Here is a 23,662-nt window from a genome sequence, read left to right as displayed (position 1 = left end):
GTGCCCTCTGAGAGTTGGGGTTGGAGAAACATTAGTTGCTTCATAAAAGCCCGAGAAACTCAGAGTCCTTTGGATTTTCGAAAAGTAGTGTGCCCAGGGTCTCCTGAGTCTTCTCTGAGCTGCCCTGCCCCAACTCCATCAGACTTATCAGCTGTCTCTGTGAAAAGATGCTTTTCCTATCCGGGACGCACCCACCCACAACCCAGCTGCTCAGGGTGTGATGCCCAGAGCTGAGCTTGGCCCCCAGCTCAGCAAGGCTTCCCAGGCACCTGTCTAATGCTGGACTGAAGGCCTGTCCCCAGAGCACTCGCTCCCACCCTTCCCAGTTCTCAGAGCAGTCCTTTCCCTCTATGATTCCTCTTGGGCAGGAAGCCCAAGTCCCTGCCTCCCCCACAGTGGCGCTGGACTCCTGAAACAAAGTGTCTGTGACTGGAAAGGAGGCATCTGCTCTCTGGAGGTCCTCCCACCTCAGAATAGGCAGTAGATGATGTCTTTGTTTAGTTTGGACTAAGATCAAAGTGTCCCTTACCCCTGGCTCAGCAGGGAAGCCACATAGCTCAGAGACCTCACCATGAAGATGGTTTCCAGGTAAACAGCTCACCTGCCAGAAAGGTGGCCGCAGACTCGATCTTTGAGTTATTGATGAGAAGACAGAAGCTTGTCCAAGTTCACACACAGCTAAGATGGTACCCTGCCAGGCTTCTAACCCAGACAAAATGGTCCTTGTACCCACCATGTCCTTTCCAGTTCACCACACACCTGTCTCCACCACCAAGGGCCAGGAATGGAGCCAAATTGTCTTGTGACCCCTTAAACAAGGAAACAGTAAAACAGCCCCAGCTCCAACAGAGTCTCCCTCCCTTCTCTCCCATCCCTGCTTTCTTGCTTTCATCAAGTTAGCTGTCACTCCAGCATTTCACTGAACTTCTGCAAAAATCCCACGATCCATATGCAGCATAAATGGTTCTGGGTTTATTTCTTCTTAAAAAATATTTCCCAATCTGTAGGTTGCCGCTTTGTCCTTTTGACTGCCCTTTGCCTTACAGAAGCTTTTCGGTTTCATGGGGTCCCATTTGTCAATTCTTGATCTTAGAGTCCAGCCGTTGGAGTTCTCTTTACAAAATGCCCCCCACCTCCATGAGTTCAAGGCTCTTTCCTGTTTTCACTTCTATTAAATTCAGTGTATCTGGTTTTATGTTGAGATCCTTGATCCACCTGGACTTGAGCTTTGTTCAAGGTGACAACTATGAATCTATTTTTATTTTTCTACATTTAAACTGCCACTTAGACCAGCACCACTTATTGAAGATACTTTCTTTTTTCCATTGTATATATTTGGCTTTTGTGTCAAAGATCACGGTGTGGTTTTATCTCTGGGTCTTCAATTCTATTCCGATCAACCTGTCTGTCTCTGTACCAATGCCATGCCATTTTTTTTTTTGTTTGTTTGTTTGTTTTTTTGGAGCTGGGGACCGAACCCAGGGCCTTGCGCTTCCTAGGTAAGCGCTCTACCACTGAGCTAAATCCCCAGCCCCCATTTTTTTTTTTTATCACGATTACTCTGTGTAGTATAGCTTGAGATCAGGGATGGTGATTCCCCTAGAAATTCTTTTATTGTTAAGAATTGGTTTTGCTATCCTGGGTTTTTTGTTTTTTCCATATGAAATTCAGAATTGCTCTTACCATGCCTTTGAAGAATTGTGTTGGAATTTTGATGGGGATTGCTTTTGATAGGATGGCATTTTTACTATGTTAATTCTACCAATCCATGAGCATGAGAGATCTCTCCATTTTCTTAGGTCTTTTTTTGATTTCTTTCTTGAGAGACTTGATGTTCTTGTCAAGAACTTTTACTTGTTTGGTTAGCATTACCTCAAGATATTTTATACGATTTGTGACTATTGTGAAGGGTGTCGTTTCCCTATTTTCTTTCTCAGCCCGTTTATCATTTGTATAAAGGAAGGCTACTGATTTGTCTGAGTTAATTTTATATCCAGCCACTTTGCTGAAGTTGTTTATCTGCTGTAGGAGTTCTCTGGTAGAATTTTTGGGGTTGCTTATGTGTAATATCATATCATCTGCAAATAGTGATACCTTGTCCTCTTCTTTGCCAATTTGTATTTCCTTGATCTCCTTTTGTTGTCTTATTGGAGGGCTAATATCCAAAATATAAAAAAACAATCTCAAGAAGCTAACCTCCAAAAAAACCAAACAACCCAATCAAAAAATGGGGTGTAGAACTAAACAGAGAATTCACAACAGAGAAGTCTGAAATGTCCAAGAAGCAGTTAAAGAAATGTTCAAAGTCCTTAGTAATCAGGGAAATGCAAATCAAAACAACCTTGAGATTCCCCTTACGCCAATCAGAATGGCTAAGATCAAAAACTCAGGTAACAGCAGATGTTGGTGAAGATGTGGAGAAAGAGGAACACTCTTCCATTGCTGGTGGGATTGCAAACTGTACAACCACTCTGGAAATCAGTCTGGAGGTTCCTCAGAAAACTGGAAATAGATCTATCTGAAGACCCAGCTATATCACTCTTGGGAATATACCCAAAAGATTCCCATCATGCCTCAGAGGCACATGCTCCACTATGTTCATACAGCTTCATCTGTGATAGCCAAAAGCTGGAAACAACTCAGATGTCCCACGACAGAAGAACGGATACAGAAAATGTGGTTCATTTACACAATGGAATACTATTCAGCTATTAAGAATGAAGACATCCTGAGTTTTGCAGGCAGATGGATGGAACTAGAAAATATCATCCTGAGTGAGGTAACTCAGACCCAAAAGGACATGCATGGTATACACTCACTAATAAGTGGATATTAGCCAAAAAGTTACACAATTCCCAGGATACAATCCACAGAACTCAAGGTTAGCAAGCCAAAGGGCCCAAGAGAGGACACCTCAGTCCCACTTGGGAGGGAGAAGAAAGCAATCATGGGGGGGGCAGAGGAAGGGAGGGAGGGAAAAGGGGGAACATGGTTAGGTATTTGGGGTGGGGGAACTAGAAATGAAACCCTGAGGGCCAGCAGAATGAATGGAAACAGGCAACCTCAGAAGGTGGGAGGTATGGTGACCCTCTAGAATATACCAGAGACCTGGAAGGTGAGAGAACCTCAGGACTCAAAGGGAAGGACTTTAGATGAAATGCCCTACAGTGGAGAGAGGGAATTTGTAGAATCCATCTCCAGTAGAAAGACAGGGCATCAAGTAGAGGGATGGGGTTGCCATCTGATAGTCAAAGATTCTGACCCAGAATTGTTCCTGTCTAAAAGAACTGCAGGGACAAAAATGGGGAAGAAACTGAGAGAAAGGCAGTCCAGTGACCACTTCAACTTGGGATCCATCTCAAGGGATAGGGGTGAGAGTGGGGAAGTTGTTATCCTCTTGAGACATGGGGGAGGAGGAATGGGATGAGGAACTGTCAGAGGGCAGACCAGGAGGGGGATAAAGACTGAACTGTAAAAAAAAAGATTAAAGATAATAAAATTTATTACGTGTGTGTGTGTGTGTGTGTGTGTGTGTGTGTGTGTGTGTGTGTGTGCTTGTACAGGTACCACAGATGATACCACTCATGGAAATCAGAGGGTAACTTTTGGGAGTTGGGCTTTTCCTTCTACCACGTAGGTCCCAGGGATCAAACTTAGATTGTCAGGCTTGGTAGTAGACACCTTAACCCACAAAGCCATCTCACCAGCCTCTCATTCTGTTTTGGGCTAAATATGAGTGACCATGACCTGGATTACCCTGAATAGCATATTGCACTGTGGGAAAGGTCATGTGAACTTCCATAGCAGCAGACATAGGACAGATCAATCACCTACATTGTTGGCAGGGTGGGGGCCGGGGGGCTGAGGACAGGTACAGAAGGTGAGCGAATCTCTTGGCTTTAGGGTAGGTAAGGGCCTGCAGTCGGCTAAGCTTGTGATGGGCTTTGGGATATTTACCAGTAGCTATATTAGGTTAAGGTAATAGCAGTCAAACAGCTCAAAGATACTTTTGGTTCTTGATCTACAATGTTTCATTCCTCTGTAACCATGATGTCCTAGTCGGCCAAGGTTCAGCAGCTTGAAGAGTCTTTAATACAGATGAAGGTCTCGTTTTTTGTGTTACCTTCCCCACTGGGGATCAAACTCAGGGCTTTGGGCATTCAGTTCTACCGTGAACTACACCCCCAGGCCCACGGGTATAGCTTTACAGAGCTCTCATTCTCAATATGCTCACCCTTGCAAGTTTTGGATGGAGAAAACTTGGCCCTAAAGAGGAACCAGGGCCTGCCCTGTGTCACCCAGCATCTTAGCTCAGGCAGATTAACATAACAGAGCTGGGGATCCTAGTTCTTAGCAGAGCTCTTTCTAAGCACGTGTAAACCCCAGGTTCAATCTCTATCCACCCCTCCCCCCACTGCAAAATGAGAAAACGTTAAGTAATTTCTCAGTGGATGGAGTGCACTGTACGGGAAGAGAATACGCAGATTGTAAACACACAGTGCGGCAAGCTGTCACACAGTGGCTGTTCTATTTAATCCCACCTCAACGTGAGCAGAGGACACTGCCAGTGCCACAGATCCCCCGTGCCGCCTCCTGATCATCCCACTTCCCACTCACCCCACTGGTGTTTGGGATCCCAACTCTCTTCTGTATATGTGACATTGGGGATTTTTATTTTATCTTATATGTATAAGTGTTTTGTCTGCCTGTAAGTCTGTGCACCACATACATGCCCAGTGCTCATGGAAGCCAGAAAAGGGCATCAGATTCCCTGGGACTGGAGTTATAGATGGCTATGAGCTGTCATATAGGTGATGGGAATTGAGCCTGGATCCTCGGGAAGAGCAGCTAATGCCCTTAACCACTGATCCATCCCTCCAGCCTCACAATGGGGATTTGAACCCAGAGCTTCTTGCTTGCTAGGTAAGCACTTTACTGCTGAGCTATACCCCCAGCTCTTGCTTCTTGATTTGTATGCATAGCTTTGTCTTGCTTCTTTGTGAGCATCATAAGCACACATTGCACATAGCCATCCATTCTATTCTTCATGGGCAACCCTTTCTAATTTAGGGTTATTATAGTGTTGCCGCGAGCATGGTGTATGGCGTATGTCTTTTCCTGGATGCCTGCCCCAGGACTGGAGTTGCTGGGTGTTTTGGGGGTGACATTTCAATGCTCCTCTTGCTTTCTTCCTGTATACTTCCCCTCAGCAGTGAGGACTCCTTCCTGCTTGGTGCCTTGAGAAATCCTCAGAGCCACCTGCCCCTTGGTATTCAGGAGACCCTCAGGCTGCCTTGCTAAAAAAGTGTAGGGGTATCCAGGGTACATATTTGCCACAGTAAGTGGCTGCCAGCAGTCTCTGGTTCATCTGTAAAGTGCCTCTCTCTCTCTCTCTCTCTCTCTCTCTCTCTCTCTCTCTTTCTCTCTCTCTCTCTCCTCTCTCTCTCTCTCTCTCTCTCTCTCTCTCTCTCTGTGTGTGTGTGTGTGTGAGAGAGAGAGAGAGAGAGAGAGAGAGAGAGAGAGAGAGAGAGAGGGCCCTGTAGCTGCCAGGAGGGCACAGGCTCTGTCCAAGCTGCTAGTCACCACTAGCCTCTGGATTACACCCACTTCTAGTCCTGTGTGGCAGTTGGAATGCCCACAGTTCCACTGTGTTCCCACCCAGAGGAGGGAATCCATCCTTTCTTGTTGCTATCTCCCTGGGCCTAGCTTGATATAGAAGGTACTTGGTAAGTATTCATAGAATGAACCCAATGGGAGAATGCTCCTTGAAATCCCAGTGACATCAGTTTCTTATGGCTGTTGTGACAAATGATGCCTGCTGATTGCCACACAGTTCTGAATGTCAGAAACCTGATGTAAGGGCTGGTGAGATGGCGCACGGAGTAAAGGCACCTGGTGCCAAACCTGATGGCCCGATTTCAATCCCCAAGACCCACTTGGTAGAAGGAGAGAACTGATCAGAGTTGTCCTCTGATCTCCCTATGGATTCTGTAGCATGTTCCCCTTAAACACACACACACACACACACACACACACACACACACACACACACACACACACACACACAGTGGTAGGAAGTAAAAACATAGATAACTGAGTCTCACTAGGTTCAAATCATAGCCTGTACCCTTCTGGAGGCTCTAGGGCCTGTGTCTTTATCTTTTGCAGCTTCTAGAAGTCTTCTGCATCAGTGTTCCTTGACTCATGGCTGCTCCCCTATATGCAGAACTGGCCAAGTCACATCTTCAAGTCTCTCTTAAACCCCAAGTCTGCCATGATGCCACCTCTCACTCTGACCCTCCTGTCTCTAAGGTCACTGTGATTAAAATCCTTAACTAATACTACATGCAAAGCCTACTCTGACAAACAGACCAACGTATTCATGCACCATGGGACATCTTTACAGACTTCGATTGTATCTACCACAACATGGCTGACTGAATGTCTTCAAATCTATTGGGATCTGTTGAGGTGTGAGCTTTTGCTCTGTATTGTAATGATAAGTACTGGCCCCCAAGGCCTAGTTGCTCCCAGGAATGAAAGAATTCACACATACATTGTGGTCTTGCTCCTTGATTCAAAAACTATTAGTTAAATAAAGATGCCGAGAGCCAATAGCTGCGCAGAAGAGACATAGGCTGGTTTGGGGTTCCGGTATTTGGGGGGACCAAGAGGAGGATGAGGAGAAAGTGGAGAGGAGGAAGCCGCCGTGGGTTAGGTGCACAAAAGTATGGCCATGAGGGTTGGCCAGTTGGAGTTAAGAGCAGTCCAGAGGAAACACAGTCAGTAATACCGGGGTTATCGAAGGGAAAGTAGACTTGAACAGCATGGAGGGGAGGCAGCTGCCCAGCTCTTGTGCCGAGAAAGGCTTACTACAAATTAAAGGCTGCATGTGTCTTTTATCTGGCAATTGAATAATCAAAGGTGGGGTAAAAGCCCCTGACTGAGATGAAATATTTCCACAACAGGGATCTCTGTCCTCTGTTAATTAGTCTCAGGTAACATAGTCTCCAGCTGGTGGCTTTGGGGAAGGACTAGAAAGTTGTAGCCTAGTTGGAAGAGACACATCTTTCAGGGCAAGTTTAAGGTTTCGAAAGCCTCCCACCCCTGCTTCCTGTCAGCTGCTGTGCTGGTGCATGGCTGTCTGCTTCCTACTGGCATGCTTCCTGCCACAGTGCCGGTGGACTCCTATCTCTTGGGAACTGGAGGCACAAGCCCTTCTTTTATAAGTTGGCCATGGCATTTTATGACAGTGATATAAAAGTAACTAGGACCATCTCTGAGTCTGCACCTTGCTCTTGTCGGGTCGCACCCATGCCGCCTCCCCATAGCCAGCACGCAGCTTCTTGGCCTCCCTTGCACGTTTATACCTTGTTTTTCAGGATGTCCATGTCCCACGTTCAGTCCTTCCTTCAAAGTTTCACTGAGAAGCCACCTGCACCAGGAAGCTACTTCTGCTCCTCACATGAGAGTGGCCACCTCGCCTTTGTCTCGCACATGATTGGTGGCTGTGACAGGTGGCACTGGTTGGCTGTCTGAGTCTGTCCTGTGCAGTTTATGTAAACAAACTTAGACAAACCGACGCCTCTGTTGTACTCACTTCCTCTATAAAGCAGTAGTAATAGTGACTTGAAAAATTTGTTTAAGGCTGAGTGTGTGTGTGTGTGTGTGTGTGTGTGTGTGTGTGTGGCAAAAGAATGTGCATAAAGTTCTGTAGGATAGGACAGGAGGGCTGATTCACTGGTTAAGAATGCTTACTGCTTTTGCAAGGACCTGGGTTAAATTCTGAACACAACAGCTTACAACCGTCCACAACCCCAATTCCAAGGAATTCCATGCCTTCTCAGTCCTGCAGGCATGGACTCAGTGCACAGGGATAAATGGGTGGAAAACATACATAACACATAAAATAAAAATAAATATTTTAAAATGTTGTAGCACAGAGCCTTATGTACTGTAAAAACTGGATTTTAAAACAGTACTGTCTGGGGCTGGGAATATAGGTCAGTGTTAGACTGTCTGCTGAGCATTCCATAGGCTCTTGGTTCATACACAGATACACACAGACACACACACACACACACACAGACACACACACAGACACACAGACACACAGACACAGATACACACACACAGACACACACACACACACACACACACACACACAATCAGCTCCATTGTTGCTGTGTAAGAAGCTTCTGCTTTGTGTCTTGCAATTTGGCAGAGGAAGAATGAAGAAAGGACAGACACACAGACATGCATACAGGGATGAGGTGGCGGTGTGCTCACTGTGATGGAGGGCTCATACCATGGCCCTGCAACCCTGAACCTTGTCATATTTCTTAGGTAGAAGGGAGAGAGGCTAGCTGGTTTCTGTAGGTGAGTATGCTCACACTATAAATGTCTGGGCAGAGGAGGAAGCTGCAGTTAGTGGCCTTTGCACACACTGGTCACTCCCACACACTCAGGCCTGGGAGGAAAGGTTTGCCATCCCTCTGGAGTCTGGTCCATATGGGAAAAGGCTTTGTCAACTTCCCCTGGGTCTGCAGCCTTGGTCTTTGTCATAACTGTGCCCATGTGAACCATACACATTCACCAAGAACTCCACTGACTTGGGGCTTCCTTCACTGCCTACAACTCTTCCTTTACTTCTTGGATGTTCGGGCGGATCTCATGCTTAGTCTAGGAGCAGTCCCCTGCAATGCTCCCCACTGAAATAAGAAGGAGCAAAACAGCTGCTCTGCCTGAGGAAACCAAAAGGACTTTCTAACAGGTTAAAGGGATTAACGCCTGGAAGCTTATGGAGTGTCATTTTTGCATTAGCAGCAGAAGCAGTTGGATCATAAACCTTTCGCATTTCTAGGATGTGCTGCCATGATTGGGCCTCTGACCCTCTGGAACCATAAACCCAATGAAACACTTCATTTCCTAAGTGGCCTTGATCATGGTGTTTTATCGCAGTAATGGAAAAATAACTGAGACATTTGGGTACATTTTTCTTTCTTAAAACAGGAAAGCTGGCCAGTGTTGGGGGAGGGGTGCAAGCGCTCATGGAGGGCACCTGCTCACCACTAATGGCAACCCCATTGTGTTACTGGGTGCAGCACAGGGGAGGAGTTAACTACTTTCAGTAGGTCTCTGTAGGTGAGCAGTCTCTGTAAAGATCTGGGAGGATGAGGAAGCTGTGCTTCTCTCAGGGAAACAAAGATCAGCAAAGACTCGAGACCCACAAGTGTTGCACAGCTAGCTGTACCAGCAAGCCAAGCTCTGTCTCTGTCACTCCGTGGAGTCCTATTTATACCCTCCAAGCATCACGTGTCCTCCGTGTGCCTTGCTTCAGCATGGGTCTTGTCTCAGTCTCATTGTGTACATTCAATCAGCCCAAGTCCATGGAGTTGGCAATAAACTACAGTGTGCACCACCAAAAGGTTTTTGGTGCATTTCTTTCTATGGAGTCTGACAAATGCAGCTCAAATAAGCAATGTGAGGCAGACCAACACATCCATGTGGTTAGCAAAGAATCCTTCATCACGTCCTTTCACGCGCTTGCTTTAGCAGAACCCTCTGTCCTGTGTCTGCCTCAGTGAAACATTCCTTCAGTGAAACATGCCTTACCCTTTCACATCCCTGTCCACTTTAACGAAACATCCCTTCACGTGTTTGCCCCAGCAAAACACCATCCAACCAAATGACATCCCAAAGAAGCCTTAAGTTTCCACTTCGGACTTCATACACTCAGATCTTCTGATTTCCACGGGCTCCCAGCTGATATATAACTTATTGGAAGTGGGAGCTGTCACTCATTCCTGGGCCTCTGAGGAGGAGGAGGGGGAGGAGGAGGAAGAGGAGGAAGAGGAGGAGGAAGAGGAGGAGGAGGAGGAAGACCGACCACTCGTTTTTTATGGGTGAATAGGGGGAGATAGGCATGGTCACATCTGAGTATACTTCCTGTAGCCAGCAACAAGTTCTGTCTCCTTTGACCCAGGTCAAACTGTAGCAGAAATGTCAGTTCGACTGACAGCAGTAAAATGTAGTGTCTCAGGAGATATATGAGCAGCCCAGTGGAGGCAGGGGCTTTGAGAAAGGCTTCCTGGAGGAGCTGCACATGAGAAGTTGCAGGAGAGGAGGCAGCGGGGCACCTGCCCTGTCAACTGGGGCCCACTCTTCAAAGCTGGCAGTTCCTAGGCTCTTCCCACCTTCTGATCTTCACACCACCTCCTCCCACACCCTCACGTGAGCTTTCTCTATAAATGATGCCGACGTCACTCCTAGATGATGGGAAGGCCCCTTGGGAGGAGGTGGCTTGTCTGTATCCCAGGGGTCCTCGGAATAGACTGATCAAGGCTGGTTCTATCCCTGCCCAGCCAAGGCAGGTCCTCTGTCCTCATAGAGAGGGGGCAGAGTCTGTCTGAATTTTGCCTTGGCAAATCCCAGTAGAGAAAGCATCTGCATAAAGATCAAATTCTACATGGGAGAAATGAGACTGACTTTTAGACTCCTGGGTAATATTAGAGGAAAGAACCATTCATTCATCCATGACCCTGTACTTAAGTGCCACTGGGCTCCTTAAGGTTCCATGGCTGGCTTATTGTCAGAGCCACGAATGCTTATCCACGGCTGCCTGCAGAGTTGTGACCACCCCTCCACCCAACACAGAAGCCTTGATCTGGGGGCTCGAGGCCTAGATCGTAGGTCAGCTTCCTACCTTCTGGTTTTAGATCTGTATCTGGCTTACGTGGAACTGCAGCAGGAGCTGATCCCCCCTGAGCATTTCCTCTGGTGTGGTGACTGTATAAAAAGGCTTCCTGGCAGGATTGTCAAAGGCACACATGAACCCTTGCCTACGAGTGTCTACCGTGGGTCTGAGCACATCGGCCCCAGTGTGATTCCTTTCCTCCTCTGGCTCCTTCAGGAATACCAAGAGCCAGCAACCAGTCATGTGCACAGTGGGGGTTGTGTGTTAACTGTTCACTTTCTCCCAATGTGAGGTAGCATCCTGGGGCCCTGACACCCCTCGCCCCACTCTGCCTCCTCTTCCCTCTCACAGAAGTTTGTCATTAAGAGACAGGAGATTTGAGTGAGGAAGTATATTCTCCATGCTTGGGTGTCTAGGCCCTCAGTGAGTAACATTGCTCTGCCAGCCTTGTCCCTGGTCCCTGGCTGTCAGGCTACTTGCTAGGACTCTTGAGTCTTGCTGTGTAACCCTTCTCTAGTTCTTAGCCACACCCACCAGCCCTGGCAGAGACTAGAGAGGCCCCAGACTTAGGGTGGGCATGCCCGTTCAAGATCTGAGGAGCCCATGACAGAAGTAGCTTTCTCTTTCCTCTTTCCCCTCGTTTCTCCCCTTCTTCCCTACCTCCATTCTTCTCTTTCTGTTCTTCCTCCTTCCCCTCCCTCTACTCCCTCCCTCCCCCACTTCCTCCCTCCTTCCTTCCCTCCCTCTGTCCTTTTGTTTTCTTGCCTATAAATAGAATGCACAGGGCTGGAAGAACTCTTTTTAAATCCAGGTCTGGCTTTCTCACTCAGAGCCTACAACTGAGTGCCCACCAGGCCTCTGTTCAGTCATTGTAGCTACTCCAGGAGGAGGAAACAGGCTCCGAGATATGGTCTCTCCCAGTCCACTGCCTCTGTTGGTGCCTTCCTCAGGCTCAGGACAGTCCCCTAATTTCAGACACAATTAGTCAAATGAGGAACAGCCATAGGTGTACCGGGAGCCAAAAGACTGATTGCTCATGTCTGGAAAGTCCTCCCAGCCTCCATGTTTCTCTTACTGACCTCCTCCATCCCAGCTGTCTAAAGCTATCTCAAGCCACAGAGGACTATGAACAAATACTAACTCTACTTTTTATTTTTATGTATGATCCTGCAAAAGTAGACATATGCCACATGTGTGCATGAGCCTTTGAAGGCTAGGAGAGGCTCAGATCCCCTTGAACTGGAGTTGTGAAAAACCCCTGGAGCGGGGACACCCTCACTCAAGTCTCGGGATGACATGACCCCCCAACAACTCACGTAAGACCATCCTTGCTGTAATCACACGAGGTTTATTAATAGGACCCAGTGTACTGGGGTTGAGACTTGTATCCCACGCAGGGGTAGAGGACTTTGACCCTGTGTAGCTGGGAGAAGAGGTATTTAAAGGAAGAAACCACAATCTAAGGGGGTAGGGATGGCGTCATTGGAAAATGTCAAGAATACCAGTGAAAAATCACAAGGGGAAACTCCTTGTTTCTCAAGATTGTTCTCAAGATTTTAATATAACTTTATGGTCAGCTAGTTCCTGGGAGAAAGTTGCTGAACCAACTGGTATAATTATCAGTTCTGTGGTCAGTCAAGTTCCTGGAACAGAGTCACTGAACTGGCTGACCTACATTTTTGGCTCTACTCTGTTTGCTAGGGGGTCTAAATTTTTCCTGGTCCTTCAGTTGCAGGCAGTTGTAAGCTGCCAAGTGGGTGCTGGGAACTTCACACAGGTCTTTTGCAAGAGTAGTAAACACTCATTTTAAAAATATATGTATATATTACATGCATACATGCATGCATACACAGGCTGGAGAGATGGCTCAGTGGTTAAGAACAGTGGCTCTTCCAGTGGACCTGGTTCAATTCCCAGGATCCACAGCTCATAATTAATGTAACCCTGGTGCTAGGGGATCTAACACAGACATACACACAGTCAAAATACCAATGCACATTAAAAAAGGGATCATTAAAAACTATATTTTATATATATATACACACACATACACATATATATTGATGTGTGTTCTGCCTGTACGTATGTCTGCATATAACTCCAGTCCTGGTGCAGAAAAGACCAGATCCTCTGAAACTGGAATTGTAGACAGTTGTGAGCCACCATGGGAACCAAACCTAGGTCCTCTGCAAGAGCAGACATCTTTCCAACATCAATTTTATTAATTTATTAATTTATTTATATTTTGAAAAAAGTTCTCTCTAGGTTGCCCAGGCTGACCTAGAACTCCCGAGCTCAATCTTGCCTCCCATCTTGCCCCGAGGAGAGACTAGGTTATACTTCACTCACTTTTATAGAAAAATAGCAGGCCATTCTCAGTATTTCCTGTGTATTTAACATGTGTGTGACCCTGTGAGCTCCGACTCCATTTTACACAGCTGGCTTAGGTCCCCTAGAAGATATTACTGAGGCGAAGGTCCTGACTGAAGCCTGGGGGAGCAGGTACAGTGCCCAGTGATGCAGAAAGGGAGGGGGAAGAAAGACAGCAGGCAGGTGGCAATGACCCTCATTTAGAGCTCCCCAGCACCGCCCGAGAAAACATAGATAGCTCTCTGGCATGTAAGACATCTGGACAGGTCCTGGCTCTGTACCTTGGTCCATTCTCTTGAGAGAGGGGCAAGGCAGAGAATATGAACACATATGGATGTACTGTGTCTCCTCCCCATTCCCTGTGCTGAAGTGCATAGCAGGTTACGGGGAGAAAAGCAGACCAAATGAAGGGTAGACATCTGGCAGATAAAATCTCACCCTGTACAATTGTTTGCACTGTCTGGAATCTGTGGGCCATGTTGTTCTTTCTGCCTAAGCTGGTTTCCGATAGGATTTCTGCACCTCAGAATCCTGAGTTCCTATTTTACAAAAACAAAGTGACCAGGAAAGTCTGTGACTTGGCCCAGGTCATGAAGCAAAACCAGTCATCCATACCCCTGTGTACAGCGTGCATGGCCTTCCGTCCAGGCCCTTCCTGGTGAGGAAACCAGGTGTCCCCTCTGCTGAAGTCGGGTAGGCATCTGTTCTTGCTTCCTTCCTCTCTGCTCTGATTTCTTCCTCCAGTGCGGACCTCGGTGGTCCAGCTCCGACTTAGCAGCTGGAATCCACACTTTGGCATCTGCTCTGGGCACAGCTCTGTCCAGATGGAGGCGCTCTCCCCCCGACTCCTCCCTAGGACCTTTGGCCTCGGCAAACTCCAGGTTTGCTGGAGGACTCTGGCTTTCTGACCTGGGATTCACTCCACTCAGTTCATGTCGACCGAGCCCAGAGAACACGAAAGCAGCGCAGGGATGCGGCTCTGGAGTACAGCTGAGACTCTGTACTTCGGACAGAGGCGTCCACGCAGGCAGCGCAGGCCGGTATTGCTGGTGAGATGGCTGGCGCACAAAAGGTCTGTAGCCAGCAGAGGTCAGCAGAGACCCAAAATGCCCATGCTCCTTCCGCGTGGTGAAGTAAAGCAGTTTTCAGGCCAACAGCCTGAACTGAAGTATTTAAAATTGAAAAAGAGAGAAAAAAGAAGGAAAAAAAAAGTGGGGAACGGGAAGAATGGAATTTGGGCCACACGGGGAGCGTGAGTGGTTTATCTCCGTGTAAGCTGGAGCTAAGCGATGACCCTTCCTATCCAAGATCTAGAGGCACCTTTTAAAAAGCAAAGGCAAGGGGTTGGGGATTTAGCTCAGTGGTAGAGCGCTTGCTTCAGAAAGCGCAAGGCCCTGGGTTCGGTCCCCAGCTCCGGGGGGGGGGGGGGGAAGAAAAGAAAAAAGAAAAGAAAAAGCAAAGGCAAGAGGCTAAGAACACCTCAGTTGGTAGAGTGCTTCAGGCCCTTGGTTCCAGGGTATGGTTTCCAGGGTATGGTTTCCCCGTACCGCATAAACGCGAGTGGATGGGGAGTGGCACAGGTTTATAATCCTAATACAGGACAGAAGCAGGAAGATCTATAGAGTTCACGGTCACCCTTAGGTACAGAGCCTCGGCTTATTTGCTTAAAAAAATCCAAAGAGCTAGCCACCTTCTAAGACACTTGTCCCAGAAACTTAGGTCGTTATGCTAAGCTCCCTCCCCACTTTCCTCTAGTACTTACTAATTTAACAAGCTTCACCCCCCCACATCCCACCCCTTTCCAGTATTTAACTCCACCTCTGAACAGCATTCCTGCATAATGAGAACTTACTTGAGCTTCCTCCTCCTCACCCCCCCACATCTCCTCCTCCTCTTCCCCTCAACCATCCCTTTAATTTGTCATTGTTGAAATTTGTAACACACTTTCATTAAAAAAAGAAAGTTTTCCCACAGCAAGGAATAGGGCGTAGAAAGAAGGGAAGAGTCAGAGCTAAGCACACACAGCAGCTGTGGTCACCTGCTGACAAGAACAAGCCAGTCCACAGCCTGATAAGTATGGGGAGGGACGGCTGCTAGGGTGTGGGAGTCACTTTTCTTTGGTAGTTGGTCACTGATAGAGTGTCCTTACACCCTCAGTTGATGTCCCCACACCATCTCCATCTGCATGTGGACATCACTAATTGGAACTCCCTGGGTCATTTAAAAATGTGTGTGTGTGTGTGTGTGTGTGTGTATGTGAGTGTGTGTTAGTGTATGGGTGTGAGTGTATGTGTGTGTGTAGAGATACATACATGTATGAAATTTTGAAAGAATAGAAAAAAATTAAAAAACATCTTTCCTCCAACTTTTCCAGTAAATTTCAAAAGCACTCTGTAATAAACTAGAGAGGTAGGTAAGCATTTGAAAATTTGTTTCACATTAGCTCCAATATATTAGAAGATATACGTATATATGGGCATATAGTTATAAGTCCCTCAGTTTGTGATTCCACAGGTAAACTTTCTTAGGATAAAGCTAAATTTCATTTTTAAGTTTTAAAGGTGAGTGGAGGTGAATGAAGATATTAAATTATGGGGAGATGGATTGGACTAACGGTATCTCCCACCTATGTAAATGCCGGGTGTCCATGACCATAAGCCTGTGAGCCCCGCCCACCTGCCCGCTAGAACAGAAGATGAGGGGTTCCAGGAGTGAGCTGACTAGCAAGACTAGCCAGGTGGGTGAGCTTTGGGTCCTGAGAGATACTGCCACACACAGTAAAGGGGTAGAGACCAACTAAGGAAGACACCCAATTTAACACCTAGCTTCCACACACATCCACATTTAACAGCACTCGTGTGCCCACACATAGGAACTTGCACACACATGTGCATCCACGCCACAAAAACATACAGACAGAAGAACATTTGTAGGGATGTACAGTGGCAGAGGTAAAATGGAGATGGTAGCCGAGCCCAGTGCTGGACACCCTGGGCTACAGAAGCAGCGGTGCGCCTGACTCTGAGGCAGCAACTCCATTGCCTTACAGCTGTCGCAGTTCTGATTTTCTGATTTTCAATGTGCTTTTCTTGATGTTTCCGATCATCTTGTTTTCCTCATTTATGACCATACTCCTCAGAATGAGGCTTTATCTCAGCCATTCTGCTTTTGATGTAGGAATGGGGGAGAACTTGGGGGGGGGGATTCCTACCTTTCTAGTTTTACCTGGAGACACTGAGTGGTTCATTTGCTCTCTTTTTTTCTTTTTCTTTTCTTTTCTTTCTTTCATTCTTTTTGATTTTTTTTTCAGACAGGGTTCTGTGGCTGTCACTCTGTAGACCAGGCTGGCCTCAAACTCGCAGAGATTCTCCTGCCTCTGCCTCCCGAGTCCTGGAATTAAAGGCGTGCACCACCAGACCTCCCAGTATTTCTAAATGGACTAGCTCATCATGCCACAGTAGGCACTGGTCCAAGCAGGTGACTTTGCCACTCTCAGGGCACAGGCCCTTCATTTGACAAACATCGCTGCAGTACCTGTGTGTAGCAGGCACCCCACCTCTCTTATCTCTGAGGTTAAACCTAGGCCTGTGTCAGGGTTTCCATGGCTGTGATAAAACACTATGACCAAAAGCAGGGGAAAGGATTTATTTGGCTTGCATACCATGAATCACAGTCTATTAGAGGAAGCCAAGGCTGGAGTTCAACCTGACACTCCCATGAAAGAGTGCTGCTTATTGGCTAACTCCCTGTGGCTTGCTCAGTCTGCTTCCTTATAGAACCCAGAAGCACCATACAAGATCCAGGACAACCACTCCCGGGGTGGATTCCCTCCAGTGACTGGGCCCTCCCATATTAGTTATCAACAAGAAAATGTGACACAGCCACGCCCATAGGACAATCTAGTGGGGGGTATTTTCTCAACTGGAGATTCCCTTTTCCAAAGATCTCTAGCTTGTATCAAGTTGACACGAAACTAGCCAGGGCAGGCCCCAAGAAGGTGGCTTAGGCCAACCTTATAGATACCAAATGCATCAGCGCCCATGATTAAATCTAATTCACGAATTAGTCACAGTAAAAGATTAGTAACAAATAAAAAAAGAGTAGAATTCCTATAGTAGTATACCATAAAGTTACACAAATACAGTCTAGCTTTCTCACAGTGGCTTACAGTTCTGCAAGGTTTCCAGGAAGATCTGAGGCGTACAGTGTCATGTCATGAAGTGAGGTGAGTTACACAGATGGCAGTCTCTACTGCCTTCCTCCATCAATCCTGGAGAAGCTGTTCAGAGCAGTGTGGTGGGATCCCATCACATCTCTCTCTCTTCTGCCCCAGATGTGACTGATCCCTATATCCAGCCCAATCGTCAGCTTAGTTTAGTCATCTCAGTATCAAATCAGCTCCATGTGCTACAGTGCTATGTTCAAGTCACCCTCAGAACAGAGCACAATTTTTATTCTAGAATCTTCCAGTTGGGCTGTGCATGGCTGTAACTGAAACCAAAGGGAAGTCAAGAATAAGGCACACTTACTGAAGCTAGAGCAAGAACCACAGAAACCCTTACATCCAAGGAGCTAATGGACACGTGACGAAAGGCCCGGTATGCCCCAATGCTGTTGGCCAGGGTAAAGGAGGAAAGTGAACAGAATAGGAGCTGCCGGTGGCTCTGGTTTCAGACTGATGTCTGGGAAGGCCAAACTTGGAACTGATGCTGACACAGGGATTAGAGGAAGCGAATGGGTGACTTGTTTAGCATAGAGGGGAACTGTTCTGGACAGAGGAGGGTGGAAAGGTCAGAGGAAGGAGTGTGCCTGTAGCTTTTGCACAACAGCAAGGGGCCAGTGTGACTGTGGCCAGAGAGCTGAGCCATAGAAGTCAAGGTCAGAGAATAGAAGTCTGTGGCCCAAGTAAGAACTTCAGCTTTTATTGTGAGGCTGGAAGCTTCTGGAAGCTTCTAGAAGCTTCTGGCAAAGGAACAGTGGACTGTCGGATCTGAGTTCTAATAGGGCCTTCTGGCCTTCCTGCCACACAGGAGTCATGACTCCAGCCTGTGGGAACCCAGCACCCTTGGCAGAGGGTAGGCAGGGGCTCCACTGTCAACACACTCTCCAGTCCGCTGCCATCTCCAGTCCTCCTGCCTGAAATCTACTCACTTCCTTCTACTGCCTCCCCGTCTCCCAAGCCACCTCACCCGAGAGAGGAACAAATACATGCTCATTTTCACCAAGGGGTATTTAGTGCATTGGCCATTACTTTCTAGATGTCACAGTTTCTGCCTCAGTTTGAACTGTTAGAGAAGTTAAGGTCAGAGTGTGTCCCTGGCAGCTCTAGCAGGGTAGCGTCAGCTAGAGATGCCCTCAATAGGGCAACTCAAGAGACAAGTTAGGGGCCAGTAAGATGGCTCAGTGGGTAAAGGCAATTTCCGTCAAGAAAACCTAAGTTCTATCCCTGGTGGAAGGAGAGAGCCAACTCCCACAAATTGTCCACACACACGCGCACACACACACACACACACACACACACACACACACACACACAGACACCTACCTTTTAATGTATAAAAAGCAGTACTCACCTGGCTAGGAAGATGGCTTAATCAGTAAAGTTCTCACCATCTAAGCATAAAGACCCTGTTCTGATCCTTGGCACACAAGAAGCCAGGTGCGGGGGTGCATGATCCCGGCACCAGATAGAGCAGAGATAGGCAGACTCCTGGAGTTCATTCATCAGCCAATCTAGCTAAATTGGTGAGCTCAGGTTCAATAAGAGACCCTGTCTCAAAAAATAAGGTGGAGAGCAAGGGGACAGAGAAAGATACCAGATGTTAGCCTCCGGCCTCCACGCACACCTGTACAAATACACACACACACACACACACACACACACATACATAAATACATACATACATCCATGCACAAATACAACTATCAAGAGCAAATACTTCTATGGAATAGGAATAAAAAAAAACATTATAAAGTTGTACAAAATACAACCAACAAAAAATATTTTTTAAAAACTGGTTTGAAGATTAAATGCTTGTTTCCAGATGTGCCTCTTCGGTGACCAATGTGCCCTTCAATTACTAGGAGGCATGGCTTGGAGCATACAGTATTAGGGTGTGTTTAATTATCGTTGCTGAAAGGAAATAGCCACGATACAATTAGAAGCAACGAACACACACCGAACCGGGAAAGGTTAGCATCGTTAAAGTTTAGAGGACACCCGAGGAAGTCCACTTCCAAACTCAGCAGCATAGATGCCACCCACGTTACTCAACATCAGTCAGCCCTGTGCAGAACAACACAAACAGGTTTTAATTCCCAATTCGGTTTCTCCGACTAAACAAAATGGAGACTTTGTGGCTCGGTAGGATAACTGGGCTACACCACTGACAAAAATAGACGGTTCCGACCGACAAATTTAGGGAACAGTGCAAGGGACCAGAAACACACCGGCTTTCTGACATGAGAGTGCATCTCATACAATAACAAAATACGTACTCACTTGGGGCAAATGAACACACGTCAGGCTTTTAAATAGCAGGATTGCCCCAAATGGCAGATTTAAAAAAAAAATCTGAATGACACTAATTAAAATGAGAAGTGCCAAAAAAAAGTTTTACTATTTTATGTGTAACGTATATTGTATTTAAAAAGTATTTTCTGGTTATTTTGTGTACACTAAACTTGCATTAACTGTAGATTTTTGCATATGTATAGTTCAGACATATAGTTCTATATATTTATAGCCACAGATATGTTGCACTAAGTGTGCTAACACCATTTTAAAACAGATGCTGCAGTGCTAGGTGCTGTGGCCCATGCCTTGAATCCCAGCACTCACAGAAGCAGACAGATGTCTGTGAGTTCAAGACCAGTGTGGTCTACGTAGTGAGTACCAACCAGGACAGGCAGAGATGTATAGCGAGACCCTGTATCAAACAAGCAAATAGAAACTATAAGATAATTTTAAAAGATTTATCTTGCTTTTATCTGTAAGTTTGTAAGTGTGCATCCCTGTGTGTATGTGCACATTCATATGGTGCTAGAGGAGGCCAGAGGAGGGCATAGGATCCCTGGAGCTAGAGTTACAGGTGGTTATGGACTCTTCAGTATGAATGAGTTCTGGGAATTTTACTCAGGTCCATTGCAAGAAGAGCGACAGTTCATAACAGCTAGGCCTTCCTTCTAACACCAAGACGATTTTTTTAAGTAATCAAAAGCCTGACAAGACCACCAGAAAACACAAACCTTAAACACACACACACACACACACACACACACACACACACACACACACACAAAGCTCATCTTTCAAATTAATTCCATCTTGTAGATATTCTGGGAACAAGTTAATACCTTTGGGCTGGACATGCCTCCGGGAGTGAAGGCTGCTGCCCCACAGACCTGGAGTCTGGGTCTGATCCCCAGAACTCACATTATGGTGGATTGGAAGAAGCAGCTCCACAACGTTGTCCTCTGCCTCACATGTGCGATCCCCTTGCAATAACAGTAAATTCTTTTTTTTTTTTTTTTTTTGGTTCTTTTTTTTGGAGCTGGGGACCGAACCCAGGGCCTTGCGCTTCCTAGGCAAGCGCTCTACCACTGAGCTAAATCCCCAACCCCACTGAGCTAAATCCCCAACCCCAGTAAATTCTTAAAAATCGGAAAGCTTTCTTTTAGGGAGCTTTGTTTCTCTGGACCATTGGTTCTCGACCTGTGGGTTGTGGCCCCTTTGGGAGTCGCATGTCAGATATCCTGCACATGAGATGTTTACCTTAGGACTCACAACAGTTCCAAAATTACAGTTACGAAGTAGTAAGAAAAATAATTTCATAGTGGGGGGTCGTCACAACTTGAGGTTCTGCATTAAAGGGTCGCAGCTTTAGGAAGTTGGAGAACCACTGTCTTAGGCGCAAGAACTGGGTTCTAGTTGAACATTGCTACCTTTGTATGAGACACAGACATTTCTTGAAATATGTCACACTGCAGGGTTTTACATTTTTGGGGGGTGGTAGGGAAGGATATTAATTTCTCTGTTGTATGTCTCTCCGCCTTAATCAAAATTTGTGGTCAAAATAGGCCCAATAAGGATAGACAGACCCAATAGAATCCATTACGTGATATTTTTGTTTCCAAACGTTGGAACACTACAGATACAGACTGCCTCCCGTTGTTCCCAGGTCTCCTACAGGGACATGAAGTCCACAGCTATTTCTTAAACAGCCAGCCATAACCACCTCCTATATGTTTCAAAACTCAACCACCTGAAGTATCCCCTTTCTCTGCCAGCAAATAACCCTCCGCTCTATCCACTTACGAAATAGATAATGGGCGATTGAGAAAGAAAGCATCACCTTTTTTTTTTTTTTTTTTTGGTTCTTTTTTTCGGAGCTGGGGACCGAACCCAGGGCCTTGCATGCATCACCTTTTAAATGCAATCTACAGGCCGGCAAGATGGCTCAGCAGGAACGCGCGCCTGCTGCCAAGCCTGACAACCTGAGTCAGAACCCGAGGATATGTTGCGTGCCGATTCCTGAAAGCTGTCCTCTGACCTCCGCTCCGCTCACATCATGTGCCCTACTTACTGTTGCCGTGACCAAAGCTACTTGTAGAAGAAAACGTTTAGTTGGGGGCTTGCCCACGGTGCCAAAGGTTAGTCCACAATCACCTTGACCTTGGAGTGTGGCTCTAGGCAGCGGGCTGGCAGAGATGGCGTTGGAGAGCTTACATTTTATCTCATTTTATCTACAAGATGGAGCAAAACTAGAATAGGCTCTTTTTAATGGAAAAGATTTTTTTTTTCCATCTGATATATTTTGATGATGGTTTCCCCTTCCCCGGAGCCTCTCTGCTTTTCCACCCACCCAAAGCCACCCCCTTTCTTTCTCTTCCTCATTAGCAAGTAAACAGGAATCTAAAAAAAAAAAAAAAACAAGGAAAAATTAAAACAAAAGAAGTCAAAAATAAAAATAAGTAAAGCAGAATAGGACAAAACAGAGAGGTGGGGAGAGACAAAGAAAACGCACAAGAAAAACAGGCTCTGAGACACACACATTTGTACACACAGAAAACTCATAAAAAAACCAAAACTGGAAACCATAATATATAAGCAAACAATCTGTAAAATTAAAAGAAAATGCCGGACAAAGCTCTGTGAGAAATAAACAGCTCTCCAAAAACACCGCTGAGACCTGCGCAGGCGCTGAGCATGCTGCCCACCCGCTTTCTGTGAGTTCTTGCGCGCATCGGTCCTGCTGTATCGGCATCCGTTTCCCCTGGCGCTTACAGTCCTTCCTGAGTTCTCTGAGCGCCAAGGGGAAGATTTTGACTGAGACCTCCGGTCTCGAACTGAGAGTTCCAAGGTCTCTCACTCTCTGCACACGGTCTATTTGTGGGTCTTTGTATAAGTTCCCATCTACTGCAGGAGGAAGCTTCTATGATGATGGCTGAGCCAGGCACAGACATTTGAGTAGAGCAGAAAGTCATTAGAACTCACTTTACTCCCACCATTCCTTTAGCAGAACACCGGTGTTTGTTTCCCCCTAGGTTCATGGCCTGTTGAGTGTCAGGTTCATGGCCACCAGGGCACCGTCAAGCGCGGGTTCCATCTCGTGGAGCGGACCTTCGCTTCGAAGCGAAGTGGTTGGTTACCCCCTCAGCTTTCGTGCCACTCTCGCACCAGATTCGACCTGTGGTTCACAGGGTCAGTAGCTGGGTTGGTGTTTGCCTGGTAGTGGGCACAGCACCTTCGAGTATCACAAATACTAGTCAGAGGAGTAAAGGCTTTGGACAGGCCTCAGCTCGATTTCTCTGAGTGCGGTGTCTTTAACAATAGGGTCTTTACCTTCGGTCTGTAGAGGGTAACCAATAGCCTGGGTTATTTAGGGGTTTCCATGGGGCCCCTTGGGTTCACAACTCAGTTAAATGGAACCCATTTTTAGATCAGGAGGTTCCATTTAGTGGTGAAAGATATCTTGTTGGGACTTTGTCTCTCCCTTTATTTGATGATTACATTTAAGATTTCTGGCATGGGCTTTGGGATTTAAAGCCCACCCCAGTAACACACCTTCTCCAACAAAGTCTCACCATGGGCTGGAGAGATGGCTCAGTGGTTAAGAGCACTGACTGATCTTCCAGAGGTCCTGAGTTCAATTCCCAGCAACCACATGGTGGCTCACAGTCATCTGTAATGAGATCCGACGCCCTCTTCTGGTGTGTCTGGAGACAGCTACAGTGTACTTATATATAAAATAAATAAACAGACATGGGCACCATTCTCATTCAAGCCACCACACCATGTACTCACATAAAGACACTTAAAAACTTCATACAAACTTCATTCTGGGCATCTATAATAGGATTATTGGTGGGGTCCCGCCTCTGCTCCACCACAGGACTTGGGCCACCGGGGAGGCAGGATGCAAGAAGTTTGACTACGCCTACCCCACACAGCCACAGGGTGGGTGTCAGGCTGTGAGAAGCAGCAGGACACGGCTTAGGGGATGGGGAAGTGCAGCCTGAGGCACAGGACACAGCCAGAGCTGGCTCGGGGATCCCCGGACCTGTAAGGGGGCTGGTGCCCTCAGTTCTCAGATT

The 23,662-nt window shown here is 46.8% G+C and overlaps 1 protein-coding gene across 1 annotated transcript in view; it reads right to left on the bottom strand.

Moving 5' to 3' along the window:
- The window catches only part of Dnaja4 (DnaJ heat shock protein family (Hsp40) member A4), a 33,846-nt gene extending 26,145 nt beyond the window's left edge, over nt 1-7,701 (bottom strand). The window contains exon 1 of the mRNA XM_087560993.1: nt 7,371-7,701. Coding sequence (XP_087417119.1) covers nt 7,371-7,391 — 21 coding nt within the window. The 5' untranslated portion in view covers nt 7,392-7,701. The remainder of the gene's footprint in view (nt 1-7,370) is intronic.
- Between the last annotated feature and the right edge of the window lie 15,961 nt (nt 7,702-23,662).

This window comes from Rattus norvegicus, chromosome 8 (assembly GCF_021556685.1).
Source record: "Rattus norvegicus strain SHRSP/BbbUtx chromosome 8, alternate assembly SHRSP_T2T, whole genome shotgun sequence".
In the NCBI taxonomy this organism is placed as follows: Eukaryota; Metazoa; Chordata; class Mammalia; order Rodentia; family Muridae; genus Rattus; species Rattus norvegicus.
Note: the sequence above shows the minus strand (reverse complement) of the source record. Positions and strands in the feature narration are given on the sequence as shown.